Source organism: Tetrao urogallus (assembly GCF_951394365.1).
Source record: "Tetrao urogallus genome assembly, chromosome: 28".
Classification (NCBI taxonomy): Eukaryota; Metazoa; Chordata; class Aves; order Galliformes; family Phasianidae; genus Tetrao; species Tetrao urogallus.
In genome coordinates, this window is record NC_136841.1 from 317,283 (window position 1) to 343,497 (window position 26,215).

The 26,215-nt window shown below is 45.9% G+C and overlaps 4 protein-coding genes and 1 pseudogene across 5 annotated transcripts; all 5 read left to right on the plus strand.

The window, feature by feature from the left end:
• Nucleotides 1-1,649: 1,649 nt before the first annotated feature.
• LOC306956238 (feather keratin 4) lies at nucleotides 1,650-1,946 on the plus strand (the record flags this gene model as incomplete). Its single annotated transcript, XM_079547616.1, has 1 exon — nucleotides 1,650-1,946. The coding sequence occupies one exon, from the start codon at nucleotides 1,650-1,652 to the stop codon at nucleotides 1,944-1,946; it is 297 nt and encodes a 98-aa protein (XP_079403742.1).
• Nucleotides 1,947-5,158: 3,212 nt separating this feature from the next.
• LOC306956241 (feather keratin 2) lies at nucleotides 5,159-5,452 on the plus strand (the record flags this gene model as incomplete). The annotated part of the gene is made up of 1 exon (XM_079547618.1): nucleotides 5,159-5,452. The coding sequence occupies one exon, from the start codon at nucleotides 5,159-5,161 to the stop codon at nucleotides 5,450-5,452; it is 294 nt and encodes a 97-aa protein (XP_079403744.1).
• A 2,705-nt stretch (nucleotides 5,453-8,157) lies between these two features.
• Nucleotides 8,158-20,748, plus strand: LOC306956137 (uncharacterized protein; the record flags this gene model as incomplete). Its single annotated transcript, XM_079547551.1, has 2 exons — nucleotides 8,158-8,449; nucleotides 20,378-20,748. The coding sequence occupies 2 exons, from the start codon at nucleotides 8,158-8,160 to the stop codon at nucleotides 20,746-20,748; spliced, it is 663 nt and encodes a 220-aa protein (XP_079403677.1).
• Nucleotides 11,159-11,455, plus strand: LOC306956235 (feather keratin 4; the record flags this gene model as incomplete). The annotated part of the gene is made up of 1 exon (XM_079547613.1): nucleotides 11,159-11,455. The coding sequence occupies one exon, from the start codon at nucleotides 11,159-11,161 to the stop codon at nucleotides 11,453-11,455; it is 297 nt and encodes a 98-aa protein (XP_079403739.1).
• LOC306956220 (feather keratin 4 pseudogene) lies at nucleotides 14,707-15,003 on the plus strand (annotated as a pseudogene). The gene has a single exon. The product of its transcript is annotated as a feather keratin 4 pseudogene (transcript).
• Nucleotides 20,749-26,215: the final 5,467 nt, after the last annotated feature.

Consider the following 26,215-nt stretch of genomic DNA (forward strand, 5'->3'; position numbering starts at 1 on the left):
CATCTTTGACATCTCTTGAAACCATTGCAGAGTGAAGGAATGGAGCAGGATGGTCTTTCCTGCTACAACAATCCTGTGGTCTAATGCATAGTTATCGTGAAGTCCTTACAAGCTCATCACTGCGTCCTGAGGGCAAGTGGGTCTGGAGCAGCCCCGCAGGACTCGTCCAAAATTCCCATTCAGCTGCTGAGCAGACTGAGCTTGGGGAGGTCCCAAACCAGGCTCAGTTGTGTCCTCCACACAGGCCTCAAGCTGGGGAGACTGAGGGAGTGGTACACCACCAACTTTGCCCTCAGTCCTCCTTCCCACTCTCCCGTCCTCCTCAGCCTCTGCTTTGCTCCTGCCACTCTGTTCCTGCCACCAGTGGTACCAGGGAAACTGCTGGTGCTGTTGATCATCCACCTGCCATTGTGAGCACTCTCAGTGCTCCTGAACAGGGTGGCGTGTCTAATCAGTGAAAATGCTACCAAGTGTTTGGTTGTGCCCATTGGGCTGCCAGTCTGGATGGCCAAAGCACGACTTGTGACAAAGACATGGGCGGGTGGAGGGACAAGTATCAATTGCCCACGTGTGCTTTTGTCATTGGGATTCCTCCTCGCTTACCAGAGGTGTCCAGCAAGGTGTCATTGGAGGGCAGTAGCCTACATTTGCTATTCTTAGAAGAATGCTACTTAAGGCACGGAGGTATGAAGGAGAAAAGTTAGATTGCAAAAGAAGAGCCAGGCCCATTGTTGCCAAGAGCAATTATTCCTTTGAGAAATATTCCCAAATCCTAGAGCACAAGTGCCCTGACTGGAAAGGTGATTCTTCAAAGAAGGTGCGCAAGCATAGAGTTAGAGTGATGATGCGGGCCTTGAGATACTGAAGTGCAGCCTACAGTTTCATTGCAAGGAGAAGAATCCCAGTCATCAGGACCATGTTAAAGCAAGGCCCCAGAGTCACAGGCTGACATCCCCTGGAGTGGTGAGAAACTCATCATCACAGGCTGTCTCATCAGGTTGTGCCTACGTGTCCATTTCTCTGGCAAGATTTTGAACAGCAATGCAGTCACTTGAAAGGAATGTGAATGATAGGATGGGTGCGACTAGAAATGGGAAACAAAATGGTAGCATCAGTACAAGTTGAAAAAGCCACTATTTTCTGTCATGGTCAGTGTTTTGCATGCAAGATGAGCTATATGTAGACATTTGCATCGGAAGCATGCTTTGTGCCTGGGGCGGACAAGGCCAGTATAAAAGCCAGTCCAGCACCAGGCTGCCTCATCCACTTCTCTTGCCTTCTCCACTTTGGTGAACAAGGTGAGCTGCTGTGGCCTTCTCCCCAGTCTCTCCTTTCTCTGCTTCTCCTCTTACTCTTAGCCTCCACTTTCTTGGTGCGCCCTTGCAATCTTAGGTGTGGGCTTTGCTCTTTGGCAGTGCTCCCACCAGCCTGGTTGTGCTTTCCAGTGCCAGGGGAGGTGGGAAAAGGCCTTGGGCTGACTGTGCTGGGGCTCCTGGGGATCTGGGCTGCCAAGCCTGTCTATGCCTCTGCACTACTTGTGCCTGCTTCCCAGCCTGTTCCTCCTCTCATGGCAAACATGCCACCAGGCTGCTGCTGACGCTGCCTATGTTTTGCTGTCCCCTCTCCAGGTCCACCTCCATCCCACAGCCATGTCCTGCTACGATCTGTGCCGTCCCTGTGGCCCGACCCCGCTGGCCAACAGCTGCAACGAGCCCTGTGTGCGCCAGTGCCAGGACTCCCGGGTGGTGATCCAGCCCTCTCCCGTCGTGGTCACCCTGCCCGGACCCATCCTCAGCTCCTTCCCCCAGAACACCGCGGTGGGCTCCAGCACCTCCGCTGCTGTTGGCAGCATCCTGAGTGAGGAGGGCGTGCCCATCTCCTCCGGTGGCTTTGGCATCTCTGGCCTGGGCAGCCGCTTCTCTAGCAGGAGGTGCCTGCCCTACTAAGGATGAGGTGGAATTCCCATGAGCCCATTGCCCAGGAAGCCCAAAGCCAGAGGCTGGACTGAGGACAGAGCTGTTGGCCAGCGTTTCCAAGTATGCTGAGCACCTTTCATGCCCTCCTGTAAAGCAGAGAGGGATTCTGGGGGGCCAGCTCCTGCGTTCTGGCCGCATGACCAGCAGATATCTTCTTCTTCCACTTTCTTGTCAGCATCACACATCCTTGTTGTCTCTAGCTGTCCTGTGCCTTGGGTTCATCCTAAAGCAAGTTGAGATGGCCCTGCTTCTTTCCTCCCTCTCCATGTAATGGAGGAAGTTGTGCATCTCATTGTGGTGATGGTGAATCTGCGTATCAGCTGCCTTCATAGCAGCCTGGGCCAGATTCCGTTCACAATACATTGCCTTATTTCTACCTTCATTCTTAATAAATGTTGTGCTGCATTCAAATCTGAGTCTCTTTGTGTTCCTTCCTTGTTGAGGTGCTCAACATTCCTCAAAGTGAAATGGAGTATCTTGGGTTGTGAAGCTCACGTCTTCTACCAGTGCTTAATCTGTTTTAGTAGGACCCTTGACCAACGTCTCTGAATTAAAGGCATTTCACAAGTCATTGGCTGACCAGTGTGAACACGAGGAGGACAAATTCTCCTGGTTGCAGGCATTGTGCCATCTGGCCTGTTGCTGCACATATGCTATGCCACCAGCATCAGAGAGGGATAGGGGTGCTTTGAGTGTGGAGTGGCCTTTGCTACTTTGTCTCACTTCAGCAGATGTGATGATTGCTCTTGCCACAGGGAGTTCAGGGGAAAACAAGGTACAGAGCTCTACTTCGCATATGCTCTAGCCCACCTTACATGAGGCATTTGTCTGTGCCTCCGTGTCCTGTTGAAGGCACAGGGTGCCATGGGCTGTGGGAAGCCCTGCGATGCCTTTCACCAAACGTGAAGCCACGGTGAGCAGAGAGTAGGAGGAGAATGAACATAAAATACGGTATCTGGAATGGAAGGCAGCATGTGCACCTCGTGGTCATGAGTGGCAAGGTGCTGTAGGGCACCAGAAACACTTTGGGCAGATCCTGAGAAACAAGGACATATTTTTCACACTGGAAATTAACAGAAGTTTCCGTTGAGGACAAAGGAAATCCTCTCTTCCTTTTCTGTGGCAGATGAAGATGGTCTGCTGCGACCCAGTGCATGGGAGATGTTCTTTTCACTCACATCAGCGCTCTGAGAGTTGCCCAACGGCTCTCCACACACTCACCTGTGGTCTCCCACCACACCCACTGACTCAGGCCCATTCACCCAGGGCCTGTATCACACCTCTGTCATGAGCGCCTCAGCCTTGTCTCCAGCTCAAGGACATCAGTCTGATTCTGCTGTTCTCGGACAGGTCAGTTTGTGCTTGATAATTGTCCCCTTGCACTAGATGCACCGTTGCCCGGTGCGTTCCCAGCTCCCTCTTGGGTGCACGTGTATTATTCTGGCACTGCTCAGGATTGTTGGCCCATGTTACTGTCACAGCACCGCAACCTGAGCTGTGCCCCGGCTCCCTGGCCTGGCATCAGTGCTGCCGTAGCACTGCCAACCTGATTGTTGAGCTGGTCTTTGGTGGACCTGTTGGGCATTTCTGCATCTGCCTTGCTCAGGCACTGTGTAATGAGTTCCACTGGTGGTGTGTCTCCTGGTTTCCATTCTCTTCATCTTCCTAAGTGAGACATTTGGTTGTGTCTCCATGATGAGAGATTTACGTGTGGCTGGTGGAGTCCCAGCATAATTGCGGTGGCATTTTGTGAGTGCCCTGGGATGTGGCCTGGCTGGAGCCTGAGGTGTGTATGTTGGGTGTCACCTGTTGGGCAGTCAATTCCCCCTGGGTGCCTATTGCCTCTGGCCAACGCTGCATAGAGATTGATGTCCTCCTTTGGCATATGTGTTTGGAACAACCCTGACTCCTGCTGCTGTCCCAGCTGCCCATGATGGCACTCCCATATTCCACATGCTTCTGGGCAAGTGTGCTTCCAGTGCAACCTGGAAATGTTGTGTGTTTGTTGGTGTGTGCTGTATTGTCAGGATGTATGTGCAAAGTAGGATGCAAAACATGGACATGGGGGTGCTGGGGAACCAGGCAATTTTTGCCCAGTCTTTTTGTTTGACTGTGGAAGACATCACAATTTATGGTGATGATCAGCTAATGTCTGACTATGAGAGAGCAATGTCCTTTTTAGTGAAACACGCCTTTTCTGTTGTCGGTGGACATCCCCCAGCTGGAAACGGAAGGGAAAGGAATAGTAGTGAGACTTAGGTCTCCTGCGAGCAGTGCATGATGTCGTAGAATAGCTAGAACCAGAAAGCAGAGCATCTATCCTTGGACTCAGCTTCCAGCTGAGGCAGCCTGAGCACGTAGATGGGTGAAGCAAAGGCCGTGTTGGTGTTTGCATATGAGCCCTGCAAGAAGCTTGACCTTTAATGCTGTGCTTGCAAGGAAATGAGGCCCCACACACTGGGGCAAAGCATCAAAGCAAGCTGCACGGCAATGAGATGCTGTCTCCCGCTGACACTGTTGGCCATTTCCATCCCCACACCTTCATCTTCTCCCTGTGCTTTTGAGTTCCTTCCTCAGAAATGCTTAGGCCTCTAATTCTGTCGCTTGAAAGGAGCTTGTGTGGCAAAATGGACTTGTCAGGAACTGGGAAATGAGAATGGAGAAGTAGCTTTGTAGGGAAGAGAATTAATCCATCAATTTTGATAATTGTGTTGTTTTGCATCCAAATGGGCTTGCCCCACTACAGCTACTCACACATGGGTTGCTTCTGGGCCTGGGGCGGTGCAGATTGGTATAAAAGCCAGTCCAGCACCAGGCTCCCTCATCCACTTCTCTTGCCTTCTCCTCCCTGGTGAACAAGGTGAGCTGCAGTGGCCTTCTTCTCACCCTCATCTTTCTCTGCTTCTCCTCTTGCTCTTGTGTTTTCCAATGTGCCTTTCCCTCTGTGAAAGCCTTGGTGTGAACCTTGCACCTTGAGGGGGCTCCCACCAACTCTGTTCTGCATGCCAGTGGGATCAAGCCTTGGGCTGACTCTGCTGGGGCTCTTGGGGATCTGGGCAGCTCAGACCCTCTCTCACCTCGCATTACCAGTCCCTGCTGCCTTTGAGAGCAGGCCACCAGGCTGCTGCTTGCACTGACTTCTTTTGCCGTCCCCTCTCCAGGTCCTCCTCCATCCCACAGCCATGTCCTGCTACGATCTGTGCCGTCCCTGTGGCCCGACCCCGCTGGCCAACAGCTGCAACGAGCCCTGTGTGCGCCAGTGCCAGGACTCCCGGGTTGTGATCCAGCCCTCTCCCGTCGTGGTCACCCTGCCCGGACCCATCCTCAGCTCCTTCCCCCAGAACACCGCGGTGGGCTCCAGCACCTCCGCTGCTGTTGGCAGCATCCTGAGTGAGGAGGGCGTGCCCATCTCCTCCGGTGGCTTTGGCATCTCTGGCCTGGGCAGCCGCTTCTCTAGCAGGAGGTGCCTGCCCTAAGGATGAAGAGGTCATCGCATGATCACATCCTTCAGGAAACCCAAAACTTGGTGCCAGACTGAGGACAGAGCTGCTGGCCAGGTTGTGCTGTGCAGCCTCCTGCTCTGCTGCAAAGCTCAGAGGGAAGTCAAGGTGTCAGCCTGTGCTGCCTGTGGACATAGCCAGCAGATGATTTCTTTTTTTCCTGCTTTCTTTTCATGTTCAGGTGTCCTTGTTGTCTCCTTTGTTCCTGTGCCATGAGTTCATTCTGAAGGATGTTGAGATGACCCTGTTTGTTCTTTCATTTGCCTTGTGATGGGGAAGACATGCATCCCACCTTCCTGTAGTTTCCCTCCTTATGGCCAATGTGTTTGTCAGCTGTATTTGTAGCAGCCTTAAACTTTTCACTGTTTTCATTCCTTCTTTGAGCACAATAAAAATTTATGCTGCACTGTAATCTCAGTCTGCTCGTGTTTCTTCCCTCACATTCATTCCATGTTTGAATACTCAGTTAATATGTTCAGGGTGAGAAGTTTTTTACGGGAATGGAGATTTGTGTAGTATCCTCCTAGTGTGAGCCTTCTTGCTCTACTAAGGTGCTGAATTCCCTCAGAAAACTCTTATAATTACAAGAGAGACGTGTAGCTGGATGGGTATATGGTGTTGGCATAGTATTATACTAGTGTTTATGAGCACCCTGAAGTGACATATCAGGAATGAGCAAAGTTGAATATTTTTCAACTTTCAGATAATAAGACAAGACATTGGATTGCTTGAAGGCATTTCTGGACCTGCCAGAGCTCAGCTGATTGAAGCTGTTTTTGAATGTTAACATTCTAAATGTTTTCTTCTTCTCATCCATTCTTCAAGCACACCTGCTAAATCTGAATTGGAGAGGGTCCCAAAGGAGTCAAAAGAACTGGTGGCAGCTGGGACAACAGTGTGAACTGAGATCTGAGTCCTCCCTAGAGGAATAGTTAATCTGAGAGAGACTGTCTAAAACCCAAGAGCAGAGTTGCCCTGCCTTTAAGAAAGCCTGAGTGGGTTGGTGTTCAAGGGTGACACTAAGTTTATGGAATTCACTAATCTGACTGATGTATTTGATACTCTAGTAGATAGGATTTCATTAGGAGAGACTCAGACAGATGTGAAGACTGGGGCTATGTGAACCTCATGCAATCCAACAAAGACAAGTGCAAGGTCCTGCCTCTGTGCTGGAGAAAACCCCAGCTTCAGTATAGGTGGGGAAATGAATTTAGACAGCTGAGGTCAGCCTTCCAGAGGAGAAGCTGGGCATAATTTTTGATGGATAACCATACCTGATACTGTGTGCTTGTTACTCAGAAACCAATCGTATTCTGGGGTGCATGAAAAGAAGTGTGGCAAGAAGGCCAAGGGAGGTAATTCTCCTCATCTACTCTGCTTTCATAAGGCCCTCCCTGGTGTACTGCATTTACCTCTGGGTCCCCAGTACAAGGACGATATGGATTTGCTAGAACAGGTCCAGAGAAGGCCACAAAGATGATCAGAGGTCTGGAGCAGTACTCCTGTGAAGAAAGGCTGATTAAGTTGGTATTGTTGTGCCTGAAGAAAAGGCTCCATGCAGCCTTTCAATACAAAGGTGGCTTATAAGAAAGACAGAGAGAATATATACCAGGTACAGCAGTGACAAGACAAGGGAAAATAGTTTTAATGCGAAAGAGGGTAGAGTGAAGTGGGTTTATTAGACACTAGAACAGACTGTGCAGAGAAATTGTGGATGCCCCAGCATAGGAAACATTCAAAGTAAGTTAGCTGGATTATGAATAACCAGATCTACTGGAATATGTCTCAAGTCATGTCAGGTGTTTGGACTAGATGATATTTAAAGGTGCTTTCCAAACTAAGTCATTCTAAAATATAAGTTTTAACATAGTATCAGGGAGAGCACTTGATGATGCTGGACTTCCCATTTGGAAGTGAAGATTCAAGGTTAGGAGGAAACCCGCTCCAGGATGAGTGTTGAAGGAAGGCCCAAAGGGTAGGAGGCTGCTCTTCTCACCTGAGGTTACCCACTGCTCATCACTGGCTTGCATCACCTGCTTGTGCTGACGTGTCATGTCTCCAAAAAATATTTTGGCCTCTAATTCTGCCACTTGAAAGGAGAATTAGTGGTGGAAGGGCCATGTCACAAACAGGGAAATGAAAAGGGAGCGTTGCAGGGAACAGAAAAAAAAGACACTATTTTCTTTAATTGTGGTGTTTTGCATACAAGATGAGCTTGCTGATACATACAGTGTACGTACAAAGGATGCCTCTGTGGGTAGTCCTGACCAGTATAAAAGCCAGTCCAGCACTAGGCTCCCTCATCTACTTCTCTTGCCTTCTCCTCCTTGGTGAACAAGGTGAGCTGCAGTAGCCTTTGCTTTCCTCTTCTCTTTCCCTACTTCTCCTCTCCCTCTTTTTGCCGCCACTGAGCCTGAGTCTGTGCAGGCTTTGGTGTGAGCCTTGCTCCTTAATGGTACTCCCACCAGCTCTGCTCTGCTTGCCAATGTGGGGGGTGCTGGGAGAAGGTCCTGGGCTGACTCTGCTGGGGCTCTTGGCTGCTAAGACTTTCTATGTCCCTGCTGTGCCTATCCCTGCTTACCAGCCTGTGCCTCTTCTCTAGCTGAGCAGGACGCCAGCCTTCTGCTCATGCTGTGTGTGTTTTACCGTCCTCTCTCCAGGTCCACCTCCATCCCACAGCCATGTCCTGCTACGATCTGTGCCGTCCCTGTGGCCCGACCCCGCTGGCCAACAGCTGCAACGAGCCCTGTGTGCGCCAGTGCCAGGACTCCCGGGTGGTGATCCAGCCCTCTCCCGTCGTGGTCACCCTGCCCGGACCCATCCTCAGCTCCTTCCCCCAGAACACCGCGGTGGGCTCCAGCACCTCCGCTGCTGTTGGCAGCATCCTGAGCCAGGAGGGAGTTCCCATCTCCTCTGGTGGCTTTGGCATCTCTGGCCTGGGCAGCCGCTTCTCTAGCAGGAGGTACCTGCCCTGCTAAGGATGAGGTGGACGTCCCATGAAAGCATTGCTCAGGAGGAATGCAGCCAGACACAGGACTGAGAACAGAGCTGCTGGCCAGAATTTCCAGATGGGCTGAGCATCTTTGTGACCTTATGCAAAGCAGAGAGGGATGCCAGGTTGCCAGCTTATGCTGTCTGGAAACATGGCCAGCAGAAGTCTTCTTCTCCCACTTTTTTCTCATCATGACACATCCCTGTTGTCTTCTGCTGTCCTGTGCCATGGGTTTGCCCTGAAGCAAGTTGCAATGGCCCTGATCTTTCCCCTCTCTCCTTGTGATGAGAGTATATCTCATTTTTATGAAGTTTGCCAGCAAATTGCCAATCTGTTAATCAACTGCCTTTATTGCAGCTTTAAACTATGCTTTGTTTCTGTCTTTAAACTCAATAAAATTTATGTTGCATTGTAATCTCAGTCTCCTCTGGTTTCTTTCCAGTTGGTATTCATAGGAAAGCAATTCAGGGGAAAATGCTTTATCTTGGAGTTTGAGTGTTGTATAACATCCTGGCATTTACCTTCATCTTGCTCATGGGATTTGAGCACTCTCAAGGGAGATGGTATTTGAGAGAGCCACAGAGGACTGGGGGGGGGGGGGGGGGGTAGCTGTTATTGACCAGTACATTCACACATGAGGGTCCAGGACCCCCATCTTATGGGAATGAGTTCAATGGGTGATGTTAGAAATTGTTTTTCATTTGATGTGACGGGATAATTTGGATAGCTGGACACAGGAGTTGGACTTAACAATCTTTATGGACCCTTTCCAACTCAGGATATTCTAATATTCTATGATAAAGGAAGATACTGGATTGCCAGAAGGTATTACAATGCTGACTGCTTCAAAAGCATTCTTCAGTACATCTCTTCTCCAAACCCTCAAACTGGAGAGAGTCCCAAAGAAGTCAAAATGAGGCCAACACTGCTGAAACTCAAGCCCTACTTTGATTTGATACTACATGTATGTGTTGAGCTTAGGTGTTTATAATGGTGATGAGTGCAAGCTGGAAATGCAGAGGCTATCTTCTGGCAAGTGAGGAACTGGGCAGCATCTGTGACATCTCTTGAAACCACTGTAGAGTGAAGGAAGGGAGCAGAATGGTCTTTCCTGGAGGAACAATTCTGTGGTCTAATGCATAGTTATCGTGAAGTCCTTACAAGCTCATCACTGCGTCCTGAGGGCAAGTGGGTCTGGAGCAGCCCCGCAGGACTCGTCCAAAATTCCCATTCAGCTGCTGAGCAGACTGAGCTTGGGGAGGTCCCAAACCAGGCTCAGTTGTGTCCTCCACACAGGCCTCAAGCTGGGGAGACTGAGGGAGTGGTACACCACCAACTTTGCTCTCAGTCCTCCTTCCCACACTCCCATCCTCATCAGCCTCTGCTTTGCTCCTGCCTCTCTGTTCCTGCCACCAGTGGTACCAGGGGAACCTCTGGTGCCGCTGATCATCCACCTGCCATTGTGAGCACTCTCAGTGCTCCTGAACAGGGTGGTGTGCCTGGTGGGAATCCTACCAAGTGTTTGGTTGTGCCCATTGGGCTGCCAGTCTGGATGGCCAAAGCACGACTTGTGTCAAAGACATGGGCGGGTGGAGGGACAGGTATCAATTGCCCACGTGTGCTTTTGTCATTGGGATTCCTCCTCGCTTACCAGAGGTGTCCAGCAAGGTGTCATTGGAGGGCAGTAGCCTACATTTGCTATTCTTAGAAGAATGCTACTTAAGGCATGGAGGTATGAAGAAATAAGATTGCAAAAGAAGAGCCAGGCCCATTGCTGCCAAGAGCAATAATTACTTTGAGAGATATTCCCAAATCCAAGAGCACAAGTGCCCTGACTGGAAAGGTGATTTTTAAAAGAATGTGCGTAAGCATGCTGTTATGGAGGTTGATTGATGTGGCCTCTCCTTACCTATGGATGCCCAGCCTGAAGCTTCAGGTTTAGGAGAAGAAGAAACCCAATCATCAGGACAAATGTTAGTGCAGTGCCCCAGAGAGTAAATGGTAGACATCCCCTGGAGTGCTGAGACACTCTTCATCACTGGATGCATCATTCTTGTGATGATGTGTTCTTACCTCTGGAAATTTGGCCTCTAATGCTTGCACTTGAAAGCAGTCTGCACAGTTGAATAGTATGTGCAGAACAGGGAAATAAAAGGAAGCATCACAAGGAAAATAAGCAAGACACTGGTTTTAATAATTGTGATGATTTGCATGCAAGATGAGCTTTTGGTAAACACAACACTTTTGCAAAGGGTGCTGCTCTAAGCCTGGGGCAGATTAGAACAGTATAAAAGCCAGTCCAGCACCAGGCTTCCTCATTCACTTCTCTTACCTTCTCCTCCTTGGTGAACAAGGTGAGCAGCCGTGGTGGTCTTTTCACTTTCTCTTTCTCTTCTGGCATCCACCAAGTCTTTCTCTATATGTGGACTTTGATGTGAGTCTTGCTCCTTGATGGTGCTCCCACCTTCTTTCTTCTGCATGCCAATGTGGGGGGGAGGTGGGATAAGGCCTGGGGCTGACACTGTGTAGGCTCTTGAGGATCGGGTCTGCCAAGCCTCTCTCAGGCCATGCAATGCCTATCCCTGCTTACCAGCCTGTGCCTCTTCTCTAGCTGAGCAGACCATCAGTCTGCTGCTCATGCTGTGTGTGTTTTACTGTCCCCTCTCCAGGTCCACCTCCATCCCACAGCCATGTCCTGCTACGATCTGTGCCGTCCCTGTGGCCCGACCCCGCTGGCCAACAGCTGCAACGAGCCCTGTGTGCGCCAGTGCCAGGACTCCCGGGTGGTGATCCAGCCCTCTCCCGTCGTGGTCACCCTGCCCGGACCCATCCTCAGCTCCTTCCCCCAGAACACCGCGGTGGGCTCCAGCACCTCCGCTGCTGTTGGCAGCATCCTGAGTGAGGAGGGCGTGCCCATCTCCTCCGGTGGCTTTGGCATCTCTGGCCTGGGCAGCCGCTTCTCTAGCAGGAGGTGCCTGCCCTACTAAGGATGAGGTGGAATTCCCATGAGCCCATTGCCCAGGAAGCCCAAAGTCAGGCGCCAGACTGAAGATGAAGCTGCTGGCCAGAATTTCAAGATGGGCTGAGTATCTTTGTGACTTTCTGCAAAGCAGAGAGGAATGTGAGATTGCCAGCCTGTAATGTCTGGAAACACAGACACTAGCTGTCTTCTTCTCCCACTGGCTTGTCAGTATCACACATCCTTGTTGTCTTCTCCTGTTCTGTGCCATGGGCTCATCCTGAGGCAAGTTTAGATGGCTCTGCTTCTTCTCCCTCTCACCATGTGAGGGAGGAAGACATGCATCCCATTGTGTTGAAGGTCAGTCAGAGTTCCTGCAGCCCTCATAGCAACCTAAAACACACTCCTTCTACCATGCAATGCTCTGTTTCTATCTTCAAACTCAATAAATGTTATGTTGCATTGTAATATCAACCTCTTTCTGTTCCTTCCTTGTTAAGATGCGTAATGACATTTAAAAAAGAGGAATGGGATATCTTGGGTTGTGAATCTTAGTTTTACTCACAGAACTTAATCTGTTTTAGTAGGACCCTTGACCAACGTCTCTGAATTAAAGGCATTTCACAAGTCATTGGCTGGCCAGTGTGAACACGAGGAGGACAAATTCTCCTGGTTGCAGGCATTGTGCCATCTGGCCTGTTGCTGCACATATGCTACGCCACCAGCATCAGAGAGGGATAGGGGTGCTTTGAGTGTGGAGTGGCCTTTGCTACTTTGTCTCACTTCAGCAGATGTGATGATTGCTCTTGCCACAGGGAGTTCAGGGGAAAACAAGGTACAGAGCTCTACTTCGCATATGCTCTAGCCCACCTTACATGAGGCAGTTGTGCCACCGTGTGCTGTTGGAGGCAGGGTGAATGGCAGCTCTCCAGCTGTGCCATGGGCTGTGGGAAGCCCTGCGATGCCTTTCACCAAATGTGAAGCCACTGTGAGTAGAGAGTAGGAGGAAAATGTACATGAAATACAGTATCTGGAATGGAAGGCAACATGTGCACCACATGATCATGGGTGGCAAGGTGCTGTAGGGCACCAGAAACACTTCAGGAAGATCGGACAGAAACAAGGACATATTTTTCAAAAATATGAATTAATAAAATTATATAGAAATAGAAATTAACAAAAGCTTCCTTTGAGGACAAAGGAAATCCTCCCTTCCTTTTCTGTGGCAGATGAAGGTGGCATCCTGTGTCCCAGATGCATTGGAGATGTCTTCTACAGGCACATCAGTGTTCTGAGAGATGACCAAAGCCCACGAGCCCTCATGCTCACCTTGAGTTTCCAACTCAGACCCATTGATCCAGGACCTGTATTTCATCTCTGCCATCAGCACTCAGCCTTGTCTCCAGCTCAGGGATATCAATCTGGTTCTGCTGTTCTTGGATAGGTAGGTTTATGCTTCAAAATGGTCTCGTTGGACTGGATGCACAGTTGCCCGGTGCGTTCCCAGCTCCCTCTTGGGTGCACGTGTATTATTCTGGCACTGCTCAGGAGTGTTGGCCCATGTTACTGTCACAGCATCGCAACCTGAGCTGTGCCCCGGCTCCCTGGCCTGGCATCAGTGCTGCCGTAGCACTGCCAACCTGATTGTTGAGCTGGTCTTTGGTGGACCTGTTGGGCATTTCTGCATCTGCCTTGCTCAGGCACTGTGTAATGAGTTCCACTGGTGGTGTGTCTCCTGGTTTCCATTCTCTTCATCTTCCTAAGTGAGACATTTGGTTGTGTCTCCATGATGAGAGATTTACGTGTGGCTGGTGGAGTCCCAGCATAATTGCGGTGGCATTTTGTGAGTGCCCTGGGATGTGGCCTGGCTGGAGCCTGAGGTGTGTATGTTGGGTGTCACCTGTTGGGCAGACACTCCCTTAGGACACTTGTCACCTCAGGCCAACACTGCATAGAGTTTGATGTCCACCTTTGTCACATGTGTTTGGAACAACCCAGACTCCTGCTGCTATCCCAGCTACCCATGCTGGCACCCCCAGACCTCCATCGTTTCTGGGCAAGTGTGTTTACAGCCTGGAATTGTTGTTATCTGTTTGTTGGTGCGTGCTGTTGTGTCAGGATGTATGTGCAAAGTAGGATGCAAAACATGGACATGGGTGTGGTGAGGAACCAGGCAATTTTTGTGTTTGATTGTGGCAGGCATGGAAGTTTATGGGGAGTGGTCAATTTATGTTTAGTTGTGAGAGTGCAATGTCCTTTTTTGTGAAACACCCTTTTCCTGATGTCAAGTCCTCTATCAGCTGCTGACAGAGGGGAGAGGAATAAGTGAGGCTTAGTTCTCCTGAGAGCAGTGCTTGATGTTGTAGAATGGCCAGAACCAGAAAGCAGAGCATCCATCCTTGGACTGCTTCCAGCTGAGGCAGCCTGAGCACATAGATGGGTGAAGCAAAGGCCGTGTTGGTCTTTGCTTATGAGCCTTGTTGGAAGTTTGACCTTTAATGCTGTGCTTGCAAGGAAATGAGGCCCCACACACTGGGGCAAAGCATCAAAGCAAATTGCAGGGAAATGAGAGGCTGTCACCAGCTGACAGCATTGGCCATCTCCCTCCCCTTGCCTTCATCTTCTCCCTGTGCTTTTGAGTTCCTTCCTCAGAAATGCTTAGGCCTCTAATTCTATCACTTGAAAGATGCTTGTGTGGCAAAATGGACTTGTCATGAACTGGGAAATGAAAACGGAGAAGTAGCTTTGTAGGAGGAGGAATAAGGCATGAATTTCTATAATTGTGTTGTTTTGCATCCAAATGAGCTTGCCCTACTACAGCTGCATATGCATGGTTGCCTCTGGGCCTGGGGCGGTGCAGATTGGTATAAAAGCCAGTCCAGCACCAGGCTCCCTCATCCACTTCTCTTGCCTTCTCCTCCCTGGTGAACAAGGTGAGCTGCAGTGGCCTTCTTCTTACCCTCATCTTTCTCTGCTTCTCCTCTTGCTCTTCTGTTTTCCAATGTGCCTTTCTCTCTATGCAAGCCTTGGTGTGAGCCTTACGCTTTGATGGGGCTCCCACCAACTCTGTTCTGCTTGCCAATGTCCGGGGAGGTGGGATAAGGCTTCCGGCTGACTCTGCTGGGGTTCTTGGGGATCTGGGCTGCTAAGAGTCTATTTCTCCGAGCTCTACATGTCCCTGCCCCCCAGTCTGTGCCTCCTGCCTTGTGAGCAGACCATCAGTCTGCTGCTCACACTGTTTTGCTGTCCCCTCTCCAGGTCCACCTCCATCCCACAGCCATGTCCTGCTACGATCTGTGCCGTCCCTGTGGCCCGACCCCGCTGGCCAACAGCTGCAACGAGCCCTGTGTGCGCCAGTGCCAGGACTCCCGGGTTGTGATCCAGCCCTCTCCCGTCGTGGTCACCCTGCCTGGACCCATCCTCAGCTCCTTCCCCCAGAACACCGCGGTGGGATCTTCAGCATCTGCTGCTGTTGGCAGCATCCTGAGTGAGGAGGGCGTGCCCATCTCCTCCGGTGGCTTTGGCATCTCTGGCCTGGGCAGCCGCTTCTCTAGCAGGAGGTGCCTGCCTTATTAAAGGCAACACCCATTTCCCATGAGCTTATCCCTGAGGAAGCCCAAAGTCAGGCACCGGACTGAGGACGGTGCTGCTGGCCGAAGTTTCCAGATGGGCTGAGCATCTTTATGCCCTCCTGCAAAGCAGAGATGGAAGATAAATTACCATCCTGTTCTGATTGGAATAATGATGGATATTTCATTTTCAAAAATTTTCTTGTGGTTCATTTTTTCATGCATTTAAATTTTGGTTTTCTGATTGGTTTTATTTAATGCTCTGCTTATAAATTATCAGTTTAGGGTTCTTAATTCATGTGTAGGAAATCAATCTTGCTTTCTGTTCTTCATTTAGAATGGCTTAAATGGTTTCCTTCCTTCGTGTAAACTTATATTTTGCTTTTTATTGTAGAGTACTTTATAACTTTTTCATTAAACTGATGTTGCATCTTAAGTTGTTTTATGTTTGTCTTTTTTTTCAGTCCTTGTTTCTCTTTCTTTGTGTTGAAATATACCATTACATGAAAAAAATAATCTGCAGTAATCAAACTGTAAATTCTCACCTGAGTAAGGGAATTGTCTGATTAGGAATAGTCATACTGAGTAGGATGTGTACTTGAATCTATGTCACCCTGTTGACAAAATTGGTGTGATTGAAGGAATTAGGTATTCACTCAGATTTGTGAAGAATCACTGATCATATTGATATACATCCAGGAATGCTTTTGTTCTTGGTGGCATGGAGGTGTCTTCTGTGATAGACATGTAGCATTAAAAATATATAAATGTGCTTTAGAAGAATGAGAAGCCTGGGCAAGAGGCCTATGTCCTACAGTGGCGTATCCTGAGTGGTCTGTTTTGTGGTGCTGTCTTGATGTGGAACTAAGGGACATGGTTTAGTGGGGAAATACTGGTGGGAGGTAGATGGTTGGGCTAGATGATCTTGGAGGTCTTTTCCAGTCTTTGTGATTTTATGATTGTACGATTCTGTGAATGAAGGAGCTTGGAGAAGCTCTTCATCTTATTTCTTTAAGTCTGTTTATTAACACTGGTTGTTATTTTTAACACTGGTTGTTATATTTAAATAAATATATCCCCTGGAATGAATCCACCTTTGGATGCTATGGCCCTAAGGAGTGTTTATGCAAGAGGTTAAAGCCTTTATTAAACATTTCATTAGATAGCTCTTGAAGAATGTGAATGTCAGCTTGAAATCCACGTCCCCTCTGCACGTTAAGATTGGAGAAATGGATGTTTGAAGTATGATTACGGAATTTTATAAACTTCTCAGTCTATTTGAGACTAGTGAGGCATCCTTTATTGCATGAACCAATTAGTTTTCATGTATGTTTTTTCAAATTGAGTCTTTTCTTGATAATGAAATTATTCTGCTTTTAGTTTTCCAGTCTAGGTTTGTCTTGGCGTTGCGTGAGAAACATACTCTACCCATTTAAAACCCTTTCATCTTCACAGTTTATGGGTTCTTTTTATTTCTGATACTTCCATTAGTGTCAGTATGAAATGAGTCAAAGCTCAGTCTAATGAAGCATTCTTTCCTGTTCCTCAGCAATTTGTTACCTTGCAGGTGTCTTGGAAGTACAATCTAAGATTGAATTCAAGACATTTATTAAAGCTCTTTGTGTGCGGTTCTCTGTCTGACCTAGTTAAGTACAATTGCCATCTAATTTGTTCACCATTCTTTAAAAAATATATATAATTCCAAGGCGGGTTCCAAGCCTCTTGGATGATTTCTTAGAGCCAACCAGACCAGTCTGGAGTCAGTTCACCACCAGAAGACAATTCTGGAGTCTTTTTGAAAATACTGCTGTGATCTTAGTGTTGGGTTTTGAAATGAGTTAGTATACCAAATTGAAGCTCTTGTATTAATAAAAGGAAGCAGAACAGAAGTGTTGAAAGCAACATCTATGGACGTCGTTGCATGCTGTATGGGAAAATTAATTATTCAGGTTGCCAATAAATAACTAGTGCTGCAGAGAACTTGTGTTTCAAAAGCATGGGTGCAACATATTTATTTATGAATTGGTATCATTATGTAGGTCTGGAAAGGGAGGGAACTACTTAAGTGTGTATGCGGGTCACTTTAGATGATGTTACTAAAATAGGAAAAACTGTTTAAAATTTGTAAAAATGTTGATTTCTCTTCAATAGTTCAGAGATAGTTTTCATAGAGTCTACTAAATTACAAATTTCTACACTATATAAACCTAGATGGCAAAAGATGATCTTGGATAGGAGGTTTTAAAGATATCCTATTAAATGGACCATGAGAGTGTTCAAACTTCATTGTACATCATGAGCAATTGATAACTTAATTACATGAATATGCACATTGTTAATGGAAATGGCAAAGGATTCTGAGCCCTTTCTTCTTTAGGTTCTTAAGTAACATAAGACCAAATGAATTCTATTTCTCAGGTATCACTGAGTTCTCATACACAGTGTTCAGTAACTTCTCCAAGGAGAGGTTCAAACCTTGCATCTTGTGCAGTGGATAAAGGAGTAACTGTGCAGAATATCTCTACAGTACTAAAGCTAATAAATAAATAAATAAATAAATAAACAAACAAATAAGTAAACAAAGCAAACAACAGCAACAAAAAAACCTAAAATTGTAAATATGTATTCCAATTTTGCAATGAACTTGCACCAGTCTGGAGTATAATCACTGCTACAGTGAAGTCTGCTTCAAGGGGAATAAATGTGATGGCAAACAGGTAATTTTTTTTTCCACAATGACTCCACAGTAAAACTCATGTGAGGGTAATACTAAAAAATTGTTTAAAATTCATGTGTGTTCTCAAGATGATTTGGGAAATGCTATTCATATCTGTGGTCTGAGATGATATGGAAGGGAGTTATAGATTCTCTTTGTGAAAGACCTGAGAAATCAGGTTCAGAACTGGTCTGCATACGTCTCCAGGTGATAGCAGTTGCACCTCAAACTGAGATACCAAGAGTGTGATAATATCTCAACTAGATGAGATGACTCCTAATTTTTGTGCTTCATTCATGGAGGAGAAGCAAAATCTTGTACAGACTTGAATCTCTACTGAAGAATCTGAATTATCCCAGCTCACACTGGAAATGCTTTCTGCTGGCATACTTCATCATATGGCTTTATATAGCAATGTTTTTCTCTGAATTTCACAAAATCTGAGTCATAGGTATTGGGAGGGGCCTCTGGAGACCCAGTCCAACCCCAACGGCCAATGCAGATTCCCTAGAGTAGGTTTACACAGGGATCTGTTTTGTTCTCATTGGATTCAGTGGGATTTCATTTCAGCTGTGCATCTAATTGTGTGTTTCTGGGTAGCCTTGAGAAGACACATAAGTTTAATCTTGATTGTTCTTATGCATAGCTGGAGTCAGAGCTTCGTAAACATTAGTGCAGACCAAAATTTAAGGACTTGGACTCATTTGTAATAAAAGAAAAAAAATTGAATGATGTATTATGTATTTCCTACATTTTCCTTAATCTTTATCCTGATGACTGAGACATACACTGGAAGACAAACTCTGTTGTGATTGAATGGTGGCACTCCATAATAAATTTGGCCCATGACACTGTAAGATGAGAGAAACTTGTAGGACAGAACATGCATTTCTGAAGATAAGGAAATGAAAACAGTAATAAACAGTCAGGAAAAGGCACTCATTCAGTTGGAAGCATTTTGCTTTCAAGACATACTTGTTGGTAAATAATTTCATGCACAAAGGATGTCTGCGGTCCTCAGGCCATTCAAGGTGCAGTATAAAAGCTAGCTCAACTCATGGTCCCTCTTACCACTTCTCTTCCCTCTTTCTCTTTTGTGAACAAGGTTAGTTGAGAACTACTTTTCTACTTGCTGAATTCTTGTCTTCCTAGAAATTTGATTACTATACTTTTTCCTCCATTTTCCTAGTTGTTGGATTGAGGTCGGGGTGGGGGGACAATTGTTGGTGCTTTTTTTATGAAGTACTTTTTCACTGTTTGAATTGCAGGGATTTCTGGAGGTCTGGCCATATAGAACTTTGAAATGCTAATATATATATATTTCTGTATCTCTCTATATATTTATTCAAATGTGGGCTTTCAGGGATGCTAAGTGACTTGGAAGATCACAATATGGCTTGAAAAATCACAATAATACTAATAATACTAGAGATTAATAAAATGAAAAGGTAAAATGCATAAAACTGTGTGTCTAGTTATCTTTAAAGGAGAAATGTGCATTTTCCATCTTCAAGAACACGATTCATCTCCTGTAATGCTTCAACTAGATTGAAATGAAGAAAAAACAATGGTGTTTGTAAGAGATGTGAATATATTTATCTTCAGAAATATCCGGGAAAAATAAGAGTTATGTGTTGTTTATGCTGTGGGAGCCTTCTTCAGTGTTCCAGTTTTCATTATGATGAATCTACTGCTGTGTGCACTGGGAAACAGGAGGGTAAAAGGAACCAGAAACTTGAAGAAATAGTTGGAGAGAAAGGAAAATAGGAAGGTTTAAAGAAGAGTTTTGTGGATCTTAAGTTATGTTGAACCATAAGACTTAGATCTAAATACCACTTTTTAAATGAGGAAGGAAAGAAGCTGCATACTGAGATTAGAAGTAATCACAGTGTTCAATATGGATAGTGGTTCTAACCCCATATCTTCAACCTTCTCCTGTTGTAGTCACCATAGACTTCAACATGACAGATATCATAAAAATATTCTAGCTGCCTGGGTTTTGAAATTGTAGCATATGACATCTCCCTCAAGTTTAGGAAGATGGTTTCAAGGTCTGTGAGGAAACAGAACAACAAAAATAGAGAACTGAGCACCCAACAGAGATGGGCATAGGAGATGATAGTGAAATTTCTGTTTGTGGGAGTGCAGGAACCGGGCACAGATAATGCATAGGGAACTCCTGGATTTCTCATGGATGGCACATCTATGGACAAATCACCTGGAACAGATTTCCAAACTTCTCAGCTTCAAGTATGCCAAACCATAATGAAATTTGAACCTCTTCTTAGATTAAGTCAGAACGTGGAAATAATTCTTCATTTTCAAGCAGTCTAGTGAATTCTAACTGTAAGTGCATTTGTGGCTAGGAATTATTCACAATTACTACTTCTACAATGCCTTTAATACCTGAGGTATGTATTCCAGGCATACATCCAATAAAAATACTAAAGTCATGGAAGAGGTACATATCATTTTGCTCTGCTGCCAGCTGTTCAATTGGATCACCAATGACTGAGAAAGCCTCCATCTTCTTGAAGTAAAGGAATTATTTTCCTTCCTCACTTGGTTTTTGGAAAGTCACAAGGAAAACTCCTGTTGTCCTGGTACCTAAACATAATTGCAAAATGACTGCTATACTGCTTTCACTTCTGGTCCTGTATTTCAGGTCCACCTCCATCCGTAGACATGTCATGCTACGAAAGATGCCCTTCCATGTCCTGCAGTCCGACTCCGCTGGCCAACAGCTGCAATGAGCCCTGTGTGCGCCAGTGCCAGGACTCCACAGTGGTCATCCAGCCCTCTCCCGTCGTGGTCACCCTGCCAGGACCCATCCTCAGCTCCTTCCCACAGAACACTACTGTGGGATCTTCAGCATCTGCTGCTGTTGGGAGTGCTCTCAGTGCTGAGGGAGTGCCCATCTCCTCCGGCAGCTCCTTGGGATTTGGGAGCTTTGGTTATCCCAATCTGGGCAGCGGGTACAGCCGGCCCTACCGCCGCTACAACACCTACCGCAGCAGCTTCAATGGGTCGTGCTAGAGCACGAGGAGCAGGCAGGAAGAAGTGACCAGAAATACTGAAGCATGACCCGATGTGGGAGAGAGCTCTTGGCCATGGTTACGTGGTGTTGGACACCCACACCTCTGCCTGAAGTTAGTGGAGCTGTGGGAGTTAATCATTTCCTACAGTGAGGCCTTGTTCTTGTTAGACTACTTTATATTTCTGATCAAGTATGCAGTTCTGCTGTGCACCGCTGTATTTGATACTGCCTGGTGTTAAACATACTTCAAGCAGTAAATTGGACTATAATTTCAAAGTATCAACCTGCTCTGAAAAAAGAGCTCTGTGGAACACATCACCAACAGATGTGCCTTTGTTTCCATATCAAAACCTATTGCTTTGCAGCATTTTAATCCACTCTTCAGTGTTATTAAAGCTATGCTTTTATCATATCCCAAGTCTTCTGTTATTTTTATTCCTCTTTCTACTTTTCATTGAAACATACATTATTACTGCTAGAAGTAAGTACCTGAGATCAAAACCAGATTTGTACAGCCAGTGAAGCTATTAAAGCAACAGCTTTTGGGGTAAAAAATTGAGTTGTCCTTACACCAGGGAATGTTTGAGGCATTCAAATGAGTCCAGTTATCGCATAGATTCTGTTGCGGCAGGTTAAATTTTCCCCAACAGTTAAATTGTTCCCAGCAGTTAAATTGCTTTGCTTATTGTTTATGTACCAGTCTCATCTCATCCTGGCATCAGATGGAAAGCCCTCCTCAAAGCTTCTTTCATCATTTAAATGCCTCATACTGTCACACTCAATGCCTCTGAAGTTAACACAACGATGATACAAATTTCAATTTGTGTAAGTAATTTGTCAGCTCTTTGGCAATTTGGTTGTTCTCCAGCCCCATGAGTGCACTCTGCCCTTCCTTACACAGAGGATTTTAATTGTGTGCGTGGAATTTGAAACACCATCACCAACTCATCTGTCAGAGCAGTTAAGTCACGGTTCACCACCTTAACCAACCCATAAAGCAAGATCCAATGGCCTTCAACCTTCCACATGAGCTCTGGGTGCCAACTGAACGGCCAGAATATCACTGAAAACATCCCCAGGTGGTTAATGAGATTGTTTCTGTGATCATAGAATCATATATTCTTAAAATCTGTAAAACAAATTCAAGTAGCATGTGACACAGAGATTTTCTGGCAAGGGCAGGAAATTGTAAGTGTAGGGAAGGAGATTACCTTTTTTGGTAGAGACTTATTCAGCTGTAGGAATTTACAGATATTTTTAAAACAAAGATGACCATTTTTTAAATAGAGTAATAGCTTTCTGAAGGTATTTTGAGTTGGTTTGTGAAGTCCTTTCAGCGATCTTGATTCACATGCCTTGAGATTGGGTTCGTAGCCAGGTGGTGTGAGAGTTGAGATCCTGCTGTGTACCTTGTGATGTAAGCAGCACAAAACTTTGCATATTTTCGCCATTAGTGAAAAGCTGTTCTGAACTTTGAAGTCCTTTTTTCTTCTGAAGATTGAGACCAACCCATGTACAGTGAGACACCCTTCTTTTAGAATTAATTCACTTTTCTTGCTGGGGAACAGAGGTGCTAAGAGAGGAGAACTGGTCCTGCGCTTGGAATAATTTTTATGCTTGCAGGTCTTTCCTGCAGGACACTATTGACTGCAGAGGTGAAACAAATCGCATAATGATGAATAAAATAGAGAACTGAATTACTAGGTACAACTTCTACCAATGCTGTAGTTCTGCTGAGACAGAACATTGCGTGTAAGAACCGATAATTCAGAGCAAGCTTATTAGCCACATTTGTATCTAACTTGATGTGAAGATTGCTGCACATCTCCTTGACTTAGTAGCGTTTCATGTAATAATGATGGTGATTCTTCAGATGAAACACTATGCAGATATCAGATTGAAAATTAGAGGCAGTCAATAAATGTCCCTAAATAATAAGGCCAAGTCACAGCATTTTTTTCATTAGATTGTGGTTGCTAGAGTTTTGCATGGACAAAGAAGTCAAAAAATGCAGACCTGTGTCTGCATCAGCTGTGCTCATACAAACTGGAAATAAAATCTGGGTCAGAAAGTGTTTTATTGTCTCTGGTCAGCAATTCTCACTGGTCTTAATTATCTTTACCTCTTGTAATACTTATGGAAATCTGGTGCTTCTCAACTGTATGTCTGTGTGGGATTGAAATAATGCAGAAATGCAAAATTTGGGAATATTTATGATGCATCTCGTTCTCTGGTCAGACTAAGCCCTTGACATGAGAATGCTCATGAACTGAACACAGGCTCCCACCTCAGCTCAATGATTATTCACCTAAAGGAGTGAAGTCCTGAATAAGAACTATGCATCTCGTACACTTCCCTTAAGCAGTGTTTTGATGACTAAAGTGAAACATGAAATGTACATTGGCCCTAGGAAACAATATAATTATTGCTGAAATTGAAATGAATCACCACAGTCTTCCAAGGATGGGTGCATACTGGTGAAGATGAAAGCTTTGTCTGTACTGGAATGAGCATAATAAGGGGAGGGGAAAAATAGAGAAATACCAGAAGACATTTTGGGGGGGAAAAAAAAAAGAAAAAGAGTTAACTTATTTGGAGAATTTTGCATGCCAAAGTATGGATCATTAAATAATTTCATGGGTAGCATATGTCCTAGGACTGCAGGCAATCTGGAATGCAGTATAAAAACCTATAGAACACAAGGCTTCTCCATCCACTTCTCTTGCCCTATTCGCCAGGTGAACAGGTAAGTCTGAATCCACCCAAAGTCTTTTTAAATGCTAAATGTTACTTTGATGACTGCTTTTTGTTGTTCTTAGTTCTTTATAAATATTGCTTGGTTCTTTTTTCTTTTTTTCCTTTTGGAGAGGAAAATTAGAAAGGCACATTTCTGTCAAATAGAAAAGTTTTATTTGTGAAGCAGGGTGTAACAAGGCAAGACTTAGATATTGGCAATACCCTCAGAACATGTGTCTCCATGCTTCATTTTAGAGTCTGGTATAGCACTAAAGTACTAGTACTGAAGGACCTGGCTGGGAATACGTAGTCTTGTCTTAGATATTGGAACTAGCCAACAGATAAATCTGGTCTGACTTCCAGAATATATCTGAAATCCTCTTTTCCATCAGGCAGGAGAGATGGGTTCTAGAAGCCTCACTGAAAATGAATTTGGGCAAAAAACTTGTTGAGAAAGCAATCCTTTTTTTCCTACTCTATGTTCGCCTGTTTTGCTCATTAAACTTTTGGGAGAAGAAGGTGGCAGGGGGGTTGGAGATTCGTGATCCTTGAGGTCCCTTCCAACCCTGGCCATTCTGTGATTCTGTGAAGGTGCTTCTAAAACACTTTTCTACATTTTTGCAAATGCCTCTGGTTGGGCTGTTAGAGAATAAATCTGTGCACTAAGGCACTAAACCAAGATAAGTGTCATGATAAGGCTCAGCATTTCCAGCCCTGCCTGCAGCTCCAGCTGTTGTCCTCCATCTCCCATGATACCTGCAGTGATTCCATCTAGAGGGCTGGGGAAGGGGAAACCCCCAAGGGTTCACTGTGAGGGTGCAGGGGGGGACTTATATGATCAGCAGCAGAGTTCAGAGGCCAAAAGCTCTGGAAACTTTGAGAAGAATAAGGGAAGTCGCTATGTGATATTCAGACTGCGCACTGTGGGTTTTGATCTAAGAAATAATTACCCATTCAGCCACTTTGTCTCATTACTTCCATATCTGTTAACCCCATATCTGAGTTTTGTAAATTCAACAAAGTGCTTCTATTGCATGTGCTTTCCGGTCCTGTATTTCAGGCGACTCTCCATCCTGCAGACATGTCCTCAAACAACCTGTGTGCTCCCACTCCCTGTGGCCCAACCCCATTGGCCAACAGCTGCAACGAGCCCTGTGCCCAGCAGTGCCAAGAGTCCACCTACATCATCCAACCACCTCCCGTCGTGGTGACGCTGCCAGGACCCATCCTCAGCTCCTTCCCCCAGAACACCGCTGTGGGATCCTCCACCTCCGCAGCTGTGGGCAGCACCCTCAGCTCCGAGGGAGTGCCCATCTCCTCCGGCAGCTCCTTGGGATTTGGGAGCTTTGGTTATCCCAGTCTGGGCAGCGGGTACAGCCGGCCCTACCGCCGCTACAACACCTACCGCAGCAGCTTCAATGGGCCGTGCTAGAGCACGAGGAGCAGGCAGGAAGTAGTGACCAGAAATGCAGAAGCATGACCCGATGTGGGAGAGAGCTCCTGGCCATGGTTACGTGTTGTTGAACACCCACAACTCCACCTCAAGTTAATAGAGCTGTGGGACCTTGGCATCCCCTAAAATCAGGCCTTTTTTTGTCTTATGTTTTGGATTCTTCATATTTCTAATGAACTTTTTTTTCCTGTATCCGAGACTTTATTGTTTCAGTACATGGTAACACTAAAAAATGAAACCTAGGATAAAAAGATACATCAGCTGTTGTCTTCCTGAATCCATGACGTGCTTATACTTTACTTTTTTATTCCACTTCTTGCTTATTAAAGTTATGCTGCATCACACAAGTCTTCTGGTGCTTGTTGGCTGTCTTATGTCCATGAGCAGCCTGCTCTTGACAAAGTTTCTGACCATATATCTATTTACTTTCAGTAATTAAATGCTATGATTTCATATTGGGTTACTACTTCTATGCCAAGACAGCATTTCTACAGCTTCTTCCTTATATATACGAGGAGAATACTCTGCAGTAGTATGTAGTAGTGTGTGCATGTGAATGTAGTGCGTGTAGTTGCCCAAAGCAGACATATAGAAGAGGTGTGTATACAGAATAGACTGGTGTGATAGACTTCTTAGATTTCCTTCCCCAAATCTGGCTTTCACCACAGAGATAAAGGCATGCACATAAACTGCTTGTTATTGAATCTCTTTTGTACATAAGAAAGTCTCTCTGATGAATATGGTCTGAGAAACCTTGTGCTCTTTGGGGAGAACTGTACCCTAAAAGGAAACCTATTCCCCCGGTATATCATACTGAGTACTATTTTGTAATCAATGCCACCTTATCCAAGGCTGCTTCAGTGAAGAAGTGGGATTCCTAATGCAGACAGAGCTCCTAGTGCTTCTGTGCAGATCTCCATGAGATTATGCTGAAAATGTTGGGTTTGGCAGAGGTATTTGCATACATTCACTGGCTGCAGGCGGCTCTGGAGATAAATGACAGGCTGAATGTTCACCCCATGGTGATGTCTGTAACTTCAGTTTATTTGCAGTATGGAAATTCACCTCTTCTTACTGAGATGGAAAAGATGTAAACATTTGTGTTCCTCCTGCATCTCCAGCTCCAAGCATGTATGCCATCATCATTTCCTTCCTAAATGACTAATGAAAGTAAACATAAAATCAGGGACCTGGCATATAATTGCAGTAAGGTCTCACGTAACCCCTGGCACACGTAAATGCTGGATTGTGAAAAGGGTTTCTACCAGTGATGATAG